At 35.6% G+C, this 16429-nt stretch overlaps 1 protein-coding gene across 2 annotated transcripts in view; it reads right to left on the bottom strand.

Annotated features, from left to right (window-relative positions):
- Positions 1 to 16429, bottom strand: part of LOC139130804 (sodium channel and clathrin linker 1-like) — a 57224-nt gene that overhangs the window by 14306 nt on the left and 26489 nt on the right. For both annotated transcript variants that reach the window (XM_070696594.1, XM_070696595.1), the window contains exons 9-16: positions 15836 to 15901; positions 8531 to 8784; positions 6360 to 6446; positions 5481 to 5571; positions 3614 to 3712; positions 3206 to 3277; positions 1546 to 1620; positions 714 to 856 (exon numbers count right to left, since the gene is read on the bottom strand). In XM_070696594.1, coding sequence (XP_070552695.1) covers positions 714 to 856; positions 1546 to 1620; positions 3206 to 3277; positions 3614 to 3712; positions 5481 to 5571; positions 6360 to 6446; positions 8531 to 8784; positions 15836 to 15901 — 887 coding nt within the window. The remainder of the gene's footprint in view (positions 1 to 713; positions 857 to 1545; positions 1621 to 3205; positions 3278 to 3613; positions 3713 to 5480; positions 5572 to 6359; positions 6447 to 8530; positions 8785 to 15835; positions 15902 to 16429) is intronic.

Here is a 16429-nt window from a genome sequence, read left to right as displayed (position 1 = left end):
ATTTGATTTGATTTGATTTCAGTTTTATTGCCAAATAAAGAGTGTGTATGTTTACAGGTTGACACAGTTTAATGATAAAAATGGTAATAGGAGTAAAAAAAAAGCTTTTCGCTAATCGCGTTAGACGCCAACTCAGAGTACATATGAAAAATGAAGGAAAAGGGCTAGTATGCATCGCCGCATCACTTTTGCTGAATGTCAAGGACCAGAAAATTTTTTTGGGGGCCTAAAGATGCTGTAACTGCCACTGTTGATGTATTTTTCAGTATTTTTTGTTCTTCCTGCAAAATCAAGTATTCTCTTCCGCCTCCACAATAATGAAGTCAAAATGCATTGTGCTCAATATGTCAGTGCAACCTGTATGAGTCCAATCTTATTTATGCAACAGGATTTCAGTTCCAGATGGAATTCATTTGTAAACAACAACAACAACAACAACAATGGGAAAATCATATTCTACACATGTTGTTTTGGTTGATCAAGCTACTATTTTGCATTTTACAGAACAAAAATTTTGAATGATACTGAAAGCCACAGCCATCATACCTCTAAGTGTACAGATTTCAAGACATCTTTAAAAATTCTCAAATATACACTGTTTTACAAAATAAATTTTCAAGAAATCTCACTTGACTAAACTGAACAGCAAGATTTATATCAGTGACTGGAAGAGGAAGTACACTTGCAGCAGTGGTGAAATCAAATTGACTGACCTGAGTTGCATAGCTCTGACTTTCTTATCCAGAGACTGGGCTTTCATTGTGGCTTCATCTTTAGCCCTCTCTGCGTTGATGAGTCTGCCCTGTAAATCCTGGTAGGCATTGCTTCCAGCCTGGGTTAAACCCTCTCTGTACACCTGATATTGACAATTACAACATCAAAATTGTTTGATTTTGTAACAGCTTACAGAATAGTGATTGCAAGGAGGAAGGGTCCCGAGTATTTTCTCTGATAAAATAAAACCACTTTATGCTCTACTTTTACACACTGCTCATATATTGGGGAAAAATGACTAATTACATTATTTTTCATTTTTGAGTTATCATCAATAAAGCATTGTATGGAGGTTGAAACCAAGTTTCTAGTCAAAAATTGGAATTGTTTGAAGGACTTTATGGACTAATGGGGTCAAGATATTTCCTCCATTTTAAACCTGGGTAATTTAATATCTGTAATTTCTGTTATTGATGAAGTATTTCGTGTGTTGTACAATCTCAAGGAATTCAGTATAAAAATATTGCTTTATAGTTTGCTGATTTAGACTTGCTTGAAAACTGTCTCATATTTGTTGCAAAATGATTTACTTTTTTAAGCAAGATGTAATCAACAAATATCCAAGATTTATTCACTTGAGTGTTTGAATTTGGCATCTAGCTAAAATTTGCCTTATTCAGCAGGGCGTGCTACTATGGTACACAATGAGGAAATCAAAGAACATATGTGGGTGTGGGAGTGTGTGTGTGTGTGTGTGTGTGTGAGAGAGAGAGAGAGAGAGAGAGAGAGAGAGAGAGAGAGAGAGAGAGAGAGAGAGAGAGAGAGATGTACCTTCTCCAATTCCTGTTCTACAGATCTTTTTTCTCTGATAGCTCTTTCCATTTGTGCTTGTTTCTCAGCATTTTCCTGAAGAAAAAAATAGCAAAAATTGTTCAGCATCAGGTGGTAAAAGTTAAGCATATGAATTTTACAATGTTGGCACATTTTGCATGCTAAATTTTGTGATAAAAACAATATTCATATGTCAGATGCTATGCAACACTCCAGGGTTGCTAAGTTACAATCCTGCAAAAACAGCAGTGTATGATTTTTATAGTTGTTAGCAAGCCCTCCATTGCTTCATGATCCCTGCACAAATCTACATTAAAATGTGTGAATGAAAGCATTAGCATGTAAAATATGCATTTTGCTTGCGTTGGTTATCGATGACATCACAGGATACAGTGTCCTTTCCAAATCACGTGTTGCTTCTTCTTAACTGAAGTGAAGTTTGTTCTATTCAGTAGTGTCTCAGGATGTCATTAGGTTAAGTGTGTGATTGTATTCTGCTGAGCTGTTCATTAGTGATCAATTGACTTCTATCCACACAGGTCAGCAGTCACGTCTTTCTTTTGTGTCAAAAGAAGGTGGATATTTGTTTGCCGTAGACTGAAAAATTCTGATGATTTTATTCTTGGATCCATTTCCCCAATGACAGTACATATAAGATTCTCCTGACAAGCCCAGGTTTTGAATAATGTTGAGAATACAAAGCAATCATGTATCTGTTAATCACTGTGCCACCTGATGTAAAAAGTGGTAAACATTTACAAAACGTTTCATTGTGTAGAGAATAGTAAACTTTGCTGTCTATCCTTCAAAGACTGATCAAATTGGTCTGGGAGATATTTCTGTATTTGTCTTTTCTGATTCTATCTAAATTTTGCTGTTTAATTTTTAAAAATTAAAATATCATTCTAGAGGCAATATCCCCACTGTTGAGTTGATGAATGCCTCTCTGTCAACCCATTTGTTTTCTTTGTTTTAGCTTACAAGCCAGTGCTACATGTCAAAATTCCTTTGATATTGAGACAACATTATTTAAAAGGAAAACACGCTGAACACATGCTGGTTCTGTTTAGTATGTGTCTCCTGAAATGTTGCATGTATGCTACTTTGTCAATCCCTTCACTCTCATCCTTTAAAGCCGCAATCCTCAATCCCTGGTTCTTGCATTTGTGGTCGTCGACACCGACTGTTTGTTTGATTTTTGTCCTTTATTCTCCAAAGAAGTTGTGGACATTTAGTCAGTATGCTCTGACATAAAGCTGATAAAAACCTCTTACTTTAATATGATGTTCAAATGGATATCTTTGTTACCAATTATAAGAGATAAATAAATTGATGTCATTAGTCTTCACAAACTGTTTGTGGATTCCCCTGACAATGCACCCATCTAAAACAACTGTTTGTGGATTCCCCTGACAATGCACCCATCTAAAACAACTGTTTGTGGATTCCCCTGACAAACCAAGTTCCTCAAGGTTCTATGTACGTCTGGCAGAAAGAACATCATTGTTTGTGCAGATACAGAACAGAGCTACATAATGTCTATAGGAACTGACACGCACATCATGACAATAGAATGCACAACTTTTCCAATCAATTGTGGAAGCACATTGTGATCACTGTATGACAGGAAAATGTCATTCAATTCCGTCTGCGTACTCACCATTTCCATGGCATGTATTTCATCCATTAATTTAGAAATATTGTTGTTGTACTGCTTCCTGACATTTTCCACCTGTAAATGAATCAGTAAGGTATATGTAAACAGATCAGTCTTTTGGCAAGTACAGAATATATTAAGAATACAAGTTGTGTCATTCTTCCTCTTGTGGTTTCCATTTTTAAAATGAACAGGAAGAATGCACATGACAGACTTCATGTTCTGTTGTAATTATTATGAATGAAAGGTCACAGAGTCAGTACATTAACGCAAAAACTACAGGTACTCCGAATGAATGTACTGGTACTGCACTTTTACTTGCTAAAAGACTTTCAATCAGATTGGTTACTAAGCCTAAGGGAAGCAGCAACATGATATTTAAAGATACAACAAATATCTTGATCAATGTACCTCCTGTTTGGTTCTAAGCCCAGCTTCATTGATGAGTTTGTTCATCACGTCCTGGATTCGCTGCAACTCACCAGCCTTCTGTTGCTCCCTGATAACAGCCTGAAAAGTGTCACAGGAGGTGAAGGGTCATGGGTCAGAGCGATGGTGACCATCCTCATATGTGTGTACTGGTTAGAGAGAACTAATGTGCATGCAATATGACAACATTCTAAGGAGACAACAATAAAATCTCAAGTTGAAGCCTTTATCATCTTCTCTCTGATTTCTTTTTCCTCATCTGTTGCTATGTTGACAAGATCTACTTCTGATTTTGAATTGAGCTGATGTTATTAGGATGCTATTTGCTTGTGGAACGTCAATCCTGTTCAGAACCCTTCCCTCACCCATAAAAGACTGTGCCCACACATTGTTTTCCCTCCCGTTGGAAGTGGCACTGGTGCTCGTAACATTGCTGGAATGAGCGGTTAAGGTAGAAACCAAATAGGCGGGGCCAAAGGCCAAGCCTCAGTTGAAAGAAAGGGATGACATGATAATTGAGAGATAATTCAGAAACCAATGATTGAAATACATGATTATGAATAAAATAAACAAGCTAAGACAACTGAAAATATATATTGAGATGTATATTGCTCAAATACAGCTGGTAAGAACCCTGACAAGTGCCAAGTTTGATGATAATTTACTGCTTGGAGACACGCAACCATTTCCCCCCATATTGGAACTTTTTGTTAGAATGCTCTCACCGATAGTTCATCACAATCATGGTACACGACCAGTTTCATGTTCAACAAATGTCATCAAATTAGCTTTCCAGACTCCGCTTGGCCGAGAATTAGAGTAGTATGTCCCTGGCATACTGTGTTGATGACAATCAATCATAAGATTAAGTGTTTACGTGCACTGTATAGATAAAGGTCACAGATCAAATTTGACAGGTGCAATGATACGGAGCAAAAGTTGATTATCATGTCATGATGGTATTGTCCTTCTCATACAACACTATGTTTTGGTCTTTGAACTCTCAAATCAGCCTTATGCCCCAACCGTTTATTCTAGTAATGCTACAAGCACCTGTGGAGTGTGTCTTCTTTCACCCAACAGGCTGATTCATGTGTGTACCTCAGTAACTGTTACGTAGTGATTTCAGTCTGGGGTGCTAGACGACACACATTAGAAATTTTAAACTAGAACACAAAAGTTACATGACAAAATCAATTTTCATTTAAATATTAAGAACATATGTCTGAGTAAGCTGGTGTGATGAAGATAAGTATTTTAGATGGTTGATCACAAATCATTGTATGTGAAATTTACTTGGCAATCTATAAACTGAAGAAAGTGCATGTAAAGACATTTTACTGTATTGGTTTTCAAAAACAATGTTTGGTTTGATAATTATATTGAGTTCACAGTTACTGACACTTGTCACATGACCCTATAGCAATATTACAAATATACGAAACAGTACTGTAACAAAATCAAGTGTCTGAGACAATTATGTGAAACAAAATGAAAATTTGTGTAAAGAAACAAGCCACTGGTGGAGTGTCAGTATCTCCACTGAAAACAAAGATCCTGTGGACATTTGTCATACAAAAAGTAATAAGTGATGGGATATTTGAGTTTCTTGTAATGACCAATACAACTAAGTAATTGTGAGTATCATTGCAATATGCAGTTCAGATATTTGTCTGAAATTACAGGAAAACTGCTAGATTTTGCCAAAAATTGTAGACATTTGCCGATTTTGGACAACAATCTGCATTATGATTTATTCCATCAATATTATTAGATATCACATGTACAAAGGTTACTCCAGATCACACTATTCCTACCCATGTGGTACAATATAAACATCATTCACTACCTGATCTTTCTCCAAGATTGCATTTTCTACCATCTGTACACTCTCACGGACTTGAACAGATGCTTCATATTCCCGCTGTTCAATTTCACCACTGTGGTATCAAACGATAAGACAACAATTAGATCTATTCATGCACTCTTTCAAATAGGAAATTATATCATACCAGCATACTGATGGCATAAATACAGCAATCTCATTAGTCAAAAGATGAAAATAACCATGCTATATTCACAATATAGCACAGCTGGAACGTGCACAAGCTCTCAGATAGAGAAACAATCCTCTTATAATATTTCAAGCCAGAATCTCAATATATGATTATGATATAATAGCAATAAACCACCTCAGCAACGGGTATACAGCTTGGTTCTGACCAGTTCACTCCATATACATGTATGCACTCACTCCTGCTTGTGCATAGATATCGTGAACTGGTCAAAATCTCGTGGTATACTGCTGCTAGGTGTGGTTTATCTCACATTCTCTACAGGCACTTTCCTGTAACCGGTATTAAAAGTATACTCTTGTCAATTTCTAGTTTTCAACAATAAATTAATCGATAAATATTTACTAGACAGTTTTTAGCAATTAATATACACAGGGCACAATTTTAGGCTCATGGATATTCTCCATTCATAAAAATGTAACTGTCATTTTATTTACAATTTATAACAATGGGTCAATTAATACCCTTTGCCTGCCTGTATATTTATTGACAAGTATATTTAGATAACAACTATGGGATATGAAGACAATTATTTTATTGATTTAAAGTCTTAGTGATTTGATGTTTATATATGAATTATGTCTTGAAAAATCATAAAGCAATAGAAAATAGATTTTAATTGAAGATGGAAAACACAACAAATGCAATCTTACTTTTTCTTCTGCAATGTTGCAACCTTTTCTTCAACTTGTTCTTTTTCTGCCCGCAGCTTTTGACATTCTTTGCTTGCATTTGAAAGTCTTTCAAAATATGAAAAGTTATACATATCAGCAACTCCATGGTGTTCTTGGGAAACAATTCTTGCCTCCAGCGACTTACATGTACATTGTGAACAGCTCTCTGTAGAAAGCCTTTTCATAACATGCATTCTAGATAATCATTTTACCTGGAGCCAGTGGCATACAATATTTTTATTGTGCTTAAATATTCAGCTTAATAGAAAACCTTGCCACATGAAATTCTGCAAACAGCAGCAAAGATTTTCTTCATAATGAGTATTTTTGTGTGTAAAGCGATGTCATTATCTTTCACTAATATTCATTGTGGGTTTAAAAAGTGGTCTGTATTTGTTGTCGATGGAAGTTAGGAGCTCAGTAGCTGACACAGATTTTGATTTGAGGTAGTCTAGTTTGTATTTTCACACTTCAAGCAGTATATGCGTGCTGTGAACATATTGCCATATCTGAGATACTAATTATAAATGTGACTGACCAGGCTGAAATGGATTATTGAGCATGTACATGTAGATTGCACACTTATTGCTTATCATACTCTACATACAAAATGTATTCGGTTAGAAATGAATGTGTTGTGTTGGCACTTTGAATGCCCAGTTAGAATGCACCTGAGGGAGACTTTGCACACTGACATTTTACAACAGTTTTCTTATCTGTTGCTTGTACAGACCAATTTTGCAGACTGAGGAGTAAATGTGGTTTTAACCATCTTGTTTTCATGAAAATCAAAATTTAAATTTTTGCGAGAGGAGTCATTGCCACTGTACCGTGGGCACACATATTCAAACTCTCAAACTGATATCACACTTTGCAAATCTACTGTTGGTTTGAAGCTCTCGGAGTAAATACATTTTTCACTCTCTTGTTCTTGTGAAAACTGAAAATTGAATTTTTCCAAATAGAGTCAACATATGGATAGGGGCTATTCCTATTTTCAAATATCACTTAAGTTCAGGTAATTTTTTTCTTTAATTTCCAAAATTTGAAAATTTAGCTCCTGATTTTTTGTTCTTGATTTTGAAAGAGAATGGTTGATTTTTCTTTCTAGAAAGTTTCACATCTTTCTGTTTCAAGGTGATGTAAGCTTGAGTAAGTTTGCAGACTTTCAGGAAGGCTTGACACTTTGAGTGCTGTCTTTTTTCCTACCAATATTTCATCAAATTTTACGAATTTTTCTGTTATTTTTTTATAATTTGCAACCAAAAGGACATCACCTTTCATTGGCTACATTCTTTTAGCAAAATATTGGCAAAAACCTGAAAAAAAATTGACTGGGATGTATTTTATAAAGGTGACAAAAATTCACTAATGTGCTCAATAGCTAACTGTGCTATCAAATTTAGGCAAATGTCAGTGTCAGCTCTGCACCACTTAAGCCCTCTTGCTAGAATATCCTGGGGAGAATTCTGTGTTTCCACCTAATAAAAGTAACTGAGAAAATTACAAAATATGGAAACAATGAACAATCAATTATATAAACATGCACAATGGACAAGTGTTGCAAAAAGATTACATTGTATAACTTCATTGTATTCTATCTAGCAAGGGTGAGTATTAACCTATTCAGTACTGTGGTCCTTGGACCCAGGGGTGGGGGGTGGTACTTGTTCAGAGAAATGGTAGGGGTGTGTGGCCACATGTAAAAAACCCAGGGCCCATTTTAGACCTAAAATCTCTTTATTTTAGGACCCCATTTCAGACCTTTATGACCTTTGACACAGGTCAAAAGTCATAGTGTCAAAATTTTCAAAACATTATGGGGTAAAAAGCAAGCATTTACATGACCATGTTACCGGCAAAGCTTTCCACTATACCGCATTTTGTTTAGGGCTATATGTTGTTGCTGGCCAAGCTGGTTGGTGGTTCACCGGCAAAGCTTTCCACTATACCGCATTTTGTTTAGGGCTATATGTTGTTGCTGGCCAAGCTGGTTGGTGGTTCTGCATACACTCTCTTTTATACAAATTGATTAGAATACACGGATCAGTTTTAAAAGGGGAAATTTCCTGGAAATGTAAAGAAAATCTTATGGTCCTTAACCTTTGACCCATGGACCCACGATTGCATTATGATTATCTTTCACTTACTGATTTTCTAAGTCCATCAATGCAGCTTGTAGTTGAGTGACTCTGGAGTCAGCTGCATGTTCACGTCCAATAGCTTGCGATGTTTCTGTGTCTTTTCTCATCATTTCTTGCTTGATATGATCAAATCTCTTTCTCACTTCTTGAAGTTGGACGGTGGCGGCCCTGTTTTCTGATCGACTCCGCTGAAGTTGTTCCCGGAGTTGTTCCATCTCTGCTGTCTGAATATTCAGTGTATGCTGAAATTGCTGGGTAGCCTGTCCATAAGAAAATATGTCATCTTTTATCATTCATAAGGGCCATGTCAGAACTCATCTCGGTGGTTTATGTAGCAATCTTTGGAATTAAGACAAATTTGGAGATGTTTAACAAAAGTATCATGCTTAATATGGTGATTAGTTAATGATTTCAAATTTTGCAGTGTTTTAAGTTTAAATTTTATGGTGTCCCTAATTCATAATGTTTGGAAATATTGAACTCCATGAAGAGGAGTACACTACAAGGCCAGGTCTTTTCCAGTGAACACCTTGACTTCAGACCTGTTACTTGAAGAAAATGGCACCTGCATACTTCCTTGTTTTGAATAGAATGTAAACTGTTGTATACTGAACAAATGCAGATGTATTCATACAAACAAACAGTTGATGACACAGACATCATTTACATCATTTTAATACTTCACACTCTGTAAGTCCTTGTTTTTAATTAAAGACAACTGCCTTGTTCTCAAATAAGCGCTTCTTCTCCCAGTCCAACATAACCTCACTTTCAAAATGTGAGTTGGCAACTGTTTTTGACAACTACATGTACATGTAAGCTAATCCTACATGTACAATATCACAACTGTAAAATCATTAATTTTCATGGGGATTTAATTTCACTATTTTGATGTTTGAGATATTTCACTAGGATATACAAGTTGGCAATTTTTGCTGGGTAAAACAATAGATTTTTTTGTTATTTAACAGTTTCACTGGGATTTAATTTAGCAGATTTTATGTTTCAGTTAAAATAGTGAATAGTTTATGCTTACATTATTCCAGCTGTTAGAGAGAACCTGTGACATGCTAGTACAATCTCACAATGTATTAGGGACTGGTCAGTTTCTTCGGCCTGGGGGGTGGGGGTGGATTCATGGGGGGGGGTTCACCCTGTTTTTGACTTTGGTGATAGGTGGGGTCACCATGTTTTTGAAATGCCCAATAGGGGGGGGGTCAGTGTGTTTTTGAATTTTGACACAGGCTCATCATTGCCTAAAATGCATCATGTCAGCCACAAATTTCATCAATCAGTTGCATTTTTCGGCGCGCCCTTCGGGCGCATAACTTTAATAATCAGACATATTTTTCAGCACGCACGACTTTAACATATCAGGCATACATATATCAGAAATAATTGTATGTTCAATATTTTTCAGCGTGCTCTTCGAGCGCATTACTTTAATATATATGACATTTTTCAGCATGCCCTTCCGGTTCATGACTTTAATATACAAGATATATATATCAGAGATATCAGGATGTTTCATATATTGTGGCGCGCCCTTCAGGCGCCATACTTTAATAAATCAGAGACATATGTCAGAGATATCTTGATGTTTGCTAAGTGAAAGTGTACCATTATGAAATCTGCAATTCATATGAAAAGCATGACAAATTCCATGATACTTTTCTGTTCTCTCTATGAGAATTCAGTACGAGAAAGCAACATGCACAAATATTTCTCTCTATGAGAATTCAGTACGAGAAAGCAACATGCACAAATATTTCACAATATATACTTGATACAGTGACTTATTTTAGAGATAGAAAAATGACAAAAATTGAAGATATCTTTCGTTCTCATTGATGCGACTATTTTTCTGTGTGTCTCAGGTTTTCTTTAAAAAGATGCTTTTTTATAAAATAAGTTTAAAAAAGGCAGTTTTTCTTCATTATTAGCTGTGCTTTTATGGTTTCAATGTTACAAGAAAAGGTCCTCTTAGACATCGCACACATCAGATTTGGCTAAAATAGCTCTCTATGGCTTTTCAGGAGATTTAATTGGATGGCTGGCAAGTCTTTAACACCCATCAAAGTTTTTGATTTACTGCTTTTTCCTCTTTGATATTAATGATTGACATCCATTTCTGTACAACAGTTCAGGACATCATGTTAAGCATAGAAAGTGTGAAGTACATTCACAGCTCATTCAAAATGTACTGTATTCAAACTTTAAAATTGACACTTTGAAATTCCTATCTTTTAACTGACATGTCAACAATTTCATTAAAACACAGAATGACTGTTTAAAATATAGATAAAGTATAAAATATATATATATACCGGTGTGTGTGTGTGTGTGTGTATATATATATATATATATATATATATATATATATATATATATATATATAAAATACAGTGGTGAATGAAAAGTGACCCCTGTATATATATATATATATATATATATATATATATATATAATATATATATATATATATATATATATATATAATATATATATATATATATATATATATATATATATATATATCTCTCCACCTTTGTTTTACCATTGTTGCCCGTGGGAGGGGGTCACCCTGTTTTCGAAATTTGGAATGGGGGGGGTTCACCCTGTTTTAAAATTTGAAATAGGAGGGTAAGCCACTTTTTGACGTTGGCAAAAAATAATCCACCGCCAACACCCCCACCCCCCACCCCATCCCCCGGCCGAAGAAAACTGACCAGTCCCTTAGAGAACTGCATGGTTGCCCACTACATTGGACCACTTCCAGATAACACTAACTTTATTCAACTTCTAACAATACTTCAGCACTGCCATATACATCTCAAACCATTCTAGAGACCTTATCAGCTTGCCACTTTGATTGATAATGACACTACCATAAGAGTTCATTGATAAGTCACACAAATTACTGGGTTTACAATGATGGCAAGCAAACAACCGTTACTATCATCTTTTTGATGTCCGCGGTGTTTTTGATTCCTCCTATTTCCATGGTATATTTGACCAATCAATAAGCCTGTGGCAACAGCCTAGCAGTTTGCTTTTGACATCCACCAAAGTCCCAGTTTCTTACCTCTGCTGTACACAAAACCATACATAGTACATACCGGTACATTTAAAATTTCTGTGAATATATGCAGGTTACATCTATGTTAAAATCACAAATAAAAATACATTTTCAATTTGAAAAAAGGCAAAGTGTGCTGAACTTGAAGCCTGCAAAATTTGTTTCTAAATGCTACGGTAGTACCCATATATCGTGAGATTATGGTCCTGCACTTCTCCTTTGTAAATGTATCTTGTATTGTGTATTATCAGAAGTCTGTTTCCTGTATGCCTCTGAGGACTTTTAGCTCCCCAATAGGACCGATTCTCCATGGTTCTTCACACAATTTCACGAGGACAAAAATATTGCTGATAGAATGCCCTCTAACCTCTGAGGTGACCTTTTCTACACAAAATATTTCCTGTGTGATTGTTACTCCTACAAAGAGCCTCAATTTCTTCATGCCTGTTTGATTTATACTACAGGACACCTGGCCTTCAAGACTGCTTCTGTCAAGATAAAAATCTTGACAGAATGACCAGCCTCCAAGATGGTCCAAAATCTTTGTCAAGTACATGTAGATGACAAATCACTTATGAAGTGGCCAGGGTGGAAGACTATGATATGATAACTGTCGCTTGAAAAGGTTGACAGTTCTGTCAAGATAAATCTGAACAGAACAGCCAGCTTTCAAGATGGTCCAAAATCTTTGTCAAGTACTTGTAGAGGACAAAACACTTATGAAGTAGCCATGGTGGTGGACTAACACTGATATGATAACTGTCACTTGAAAATATACACATATGTCAAATTGCGTCAATGACATTGTCAGTGTGTTTGAGTGCTTTGTCAAGAACTGAAGTGAAATCTGTCTACATGTTTAGATTTCCAATACTGCCATTTAGTCATCAATGACCGTGCACTTTTCCTACAGCATCATGAATATTTTGTTCGCAACGTGCAAAATTTCACCACTACACAAAAAGTGATTAGTCATCAATGACTAGACAGAAACATTGGAATCAATTTCATCAATGATTTGCGTTTCAACTTGCTTGAGAAAACCTCATTGTATCAGCACTAGTACATAAATATTGACAAAAAAATTCTGAATATTGATTAAACGACTTGCTTTGTCGGAACACCAGAAAGTTAAGAGGAGGTGCTTGGTATGAAATGATTACCCACTCCAGTTTTCTATATTTGCTGTTTTGAAAAATACCATCTGTCTTCATACAACTTGAAATCAGAATTGTTTGTACAAAAATGGGAATCAATTGTGGGGATCAATTGCTGCACCCAACACAACATGTTTTACTAAAAATCACTTTTTCAGAAATATTCATTCTATTTAATTAATTTGTTAACCCAAGACTGAAGTATTGGTTGGGTTCACCTTTTAGCTTGTCAAGCAGTCGTAAGCGATGTTAATTTATGCAAATACATGCAAATCATCCAGTTACCTGGCTTCTCTTTTCTCCCAATTTCAAGATTTCTAAAGAATTTCACTCCACTCTGGCTGGGTCAATTTTCTGAAATTTTCATATTATGTTCTTTAAATGCTACCGTACTTGTCCGAGTATAAGCCCCCGGTTCGGCAACACTAAACAGCGGTAAAACTAGGGGAGGGGCTTATACTCAAGCAACCCCATGTTGTCTGGCATGGATGCTTAATTTATGCTAATTTTATGCAAGATTTTTTTCAACACCACTTGATCTGCGTATCGCTTTCAAAATTGACTTACACAACCAAAGAAATTGATTATACAATCTCTGAATACAGAAGTGACATTTTGGTGAAATTTTAGCGTAAAAAAAAACCGCTAACTTGAAACAAAGACGTTGTGTATGCAGCTGATCAACAGTAATGTGAACAGGCATGCATTGCCTACACGGAAAGGCAACTCAACATTCCAGTATCAAACTGTCTACATCTTGTGAAAACAACAACATAGAAGTGAAAATTGTAATAGTCACCAGGAAATGTCTTCACAAATGAAAGGATAATTACTTCAAACAAAAGAAACTGCATGTTTCGAGCATGAAAACATCGTGGCCGTTAATGAAAATAAACAATGGCCGATGTGAGTGACACTATTCTATTTAGGCGACGGGGGTGAGCAGGGTCAAAGAATCAAGATAGTACTGGGAAAACGTGTCATTTTCCTTACGATTCTGTCAAGCGAACTCCTGTTTCCCATGGTCTTAACATCTTTTAATAGTTTCTTTATTATCTAAAAGTAATTTTACCAAGTTAAATGACCAAATATACTCTCCTAACCTTTCTGTATTTGAGTTACACACAAGGGTAGGGGCTTATACACGGATGTAATGCATTTTCTAAAATCCTCTGAAATCAGTAGGGGGGCTTATACATGAGCAGGGGCTTATACTCGGACGAGTATGGTATATAACAAAATGACTATTTTTTGTTTGGCAATAAAGTTCTTACATTTGAGTATGAGGCATTTTTATTTTACTAATCATGTTTTTAATCACTTTTTTAGTGTCAGTCTTTCAACCACTGCCATTTTAGAATGATGCAAAGTAAAAGTCGTTCTTTTTTCTACATATACTCTTGTTTCAAATGAAATATTATGTTTCAGAAAACAGTATTAAGTTTTTGACTTAAATTAATTTTTAATACCCAATTGAGGTTTTTTACCCCAAATATACCGGTACACCCCTTCATCCTTAGAGTAAACTATTGCTACCATAGTAAACTTTAGAGTCTCTGCTTTTTGAAAATATATATTATGAGGGGGTTTCCTTGTCATCTTATATGAGAAATATTTCTTTGAAAAAAAACGATTGGCGAAGTTCGGCTCCACTTTAAACAGAGGATGTTATGATGAGCATTAAGTTACAAATATATCAATATTTTGTAAAATTTAAAAAGCATTTTATAGACAACACTGCCTGAATAAGCTAAAAGGTTTTTCCATTTATATACAGCTGCTCTGCTCTTTGGAAGTTTGATTTTGCGTCCTCTCATTAGACGTTTAGGCTGGTGGCCTAGGCCTCTGAATAAATTACTACTATTTGTAAAATTACTACTGTATTCTACAGACATCAATGACATGATATCAAGAGTGTTGAATTTTAATAAAATACCAATTTTTAGCAATAATTTTAGAATTTAGTGGCATAGCTGAACGTAAGGACACTACATTATAAATACTAAATACAGCAGTGACTCAGTATTTTTATAACCAACACATGAAGTTTAGTATCCTTTTCATCATAGAAAAAGAAAAGAGTTTTAATATAACAAAAAGTAAAATACTTTGACAATGTATTGACAAAGAGAGATTTACATTTTTCAGTTTGTGTCAAGATTAGTTGCTGGTGCAAAGAATGTACAAGACTTAATAATTCACATTTTATGAGGAAAATTTCTCAACTAAGATACATACAGCGAAAACGGAGTCAGAGTGGACTCTCTTGTGCCATGCGACAAAATAGGCGCAGCCACTGACGTTTTTTACAGACAAAACACACAGACAATGTACAGTAGCAAATGTACGGATAGTCCCTGGTGGGGGGGGGGGGGGGTAGAGGTGTCGGTCAAACAGTCGACGGTGTGGTCACTGTCGTCGGAATTTCATCTGGATGTTTATAATAGACATAGAGTGATGAAGGTGGCATCAAATAATATAGATAAGGTGTATAATACTGGCATTTCGATGGCAGCAATTCATATTGAGCTGCTTGATGCGGTGTTTGTTTGGTTGATGCTGTCCCATTTTCACTGAAGCTACCACCTCGATTGACCAGCGAAGTTTGTGTAGATGCAGACGCAGGAAACTTGATACTGTGCCGTTCAAGCTCTTTCTGTACAGTATTTTTGGTTTTATTCTCAACTTGTCATGAGGAACTTTTTGTAACAATAAGAATACAAATTGAATCTTCTGTTTGATTTTTGGGATTGATTGAATAGGCGATGACGTTCAGTTAGGGTGTTCTGTCTGAAAAAACGTCTGTGGCTGCGTTTATTTTGTTGCACCGCACAACAGAGAGTCCATGCTGACTCTGTTTTCGCTGTAATCCAATTCAACAATCAATGCTGAATAAAAATATTCACCCATCAATGCATGCATATACTGTATATTTAACGCATGAGACACGGGTCAATGTCAAAGTCTCTGGAGCATGGAAAGTCAAGTTGCCATTTCCTGCATTGACTTACTTGTAGAACAAAGAGATATATGTCAAGATAGAGTAATTAGACAAGGCTTTACAGAGATACTTACAGCTTCTAATTTGTGTTTGTCAGACATCAACTTCTGATTCTGTGTTAAGATCTGAGCACTTCTCTCCTGGAATAAGAAAATAAAACACAATGGATGTAAGATCATACTAGTTTGTGTCCCACCTTTTTTCTGTACATTTTTGGTGTATGAGCTGGCTCTCGAAATAAATAAATAAATAAATAAATAAATTAAAATATACTAAACAATTACATGTAACTACAAGCATGGCTGCTGATGTTGGCAATATTTGAATGTACACTCTTGTATGTAAAAACCTACACTGTTTATTGAGCTTTCCCTACATTTAATATTTTGGAGTCCTTATGTTACAAAAATACTTTCTTTTGACACATAAATTTGATCAATCAGCACAAATTTGAAGTTGATTGACTTATGGAAACTGCAAAAATAATAAAGTCAGGCATGCAGTTTTACAAATTCTGTGTTTTCAATATTTTTCAGAATATCTGATCAAATCTGAACAAGTTAAATATTACACATCCTAGTCTATTTTATCAGACTGTGGTTTACCTTGGTGGATGTCCAAATCCATGTTACGACAACTTAGTAGCGTATCTTATGTAGCAGTATAGC

This window comes from Ptychodera flava, chromosome 4 (genome assembly GCF_041260155.1).
Source record: "Ptychodera flava strain L36383 chromosome 4, AS_Pfla_20210202, whole genome shotgun sequence".
Classification (NCBI taxonomy): domain Eukaryota; kingdom Metazoa; phylum Hemichordata; class Enteropneusta; family Ptychoderidae; genus Ptychodera; species Ptychodera flava.
Note: the sequence above shows the minus strand (reverse complement) of the source record. Positions and strands in the feature narration are given on the sequence as shown.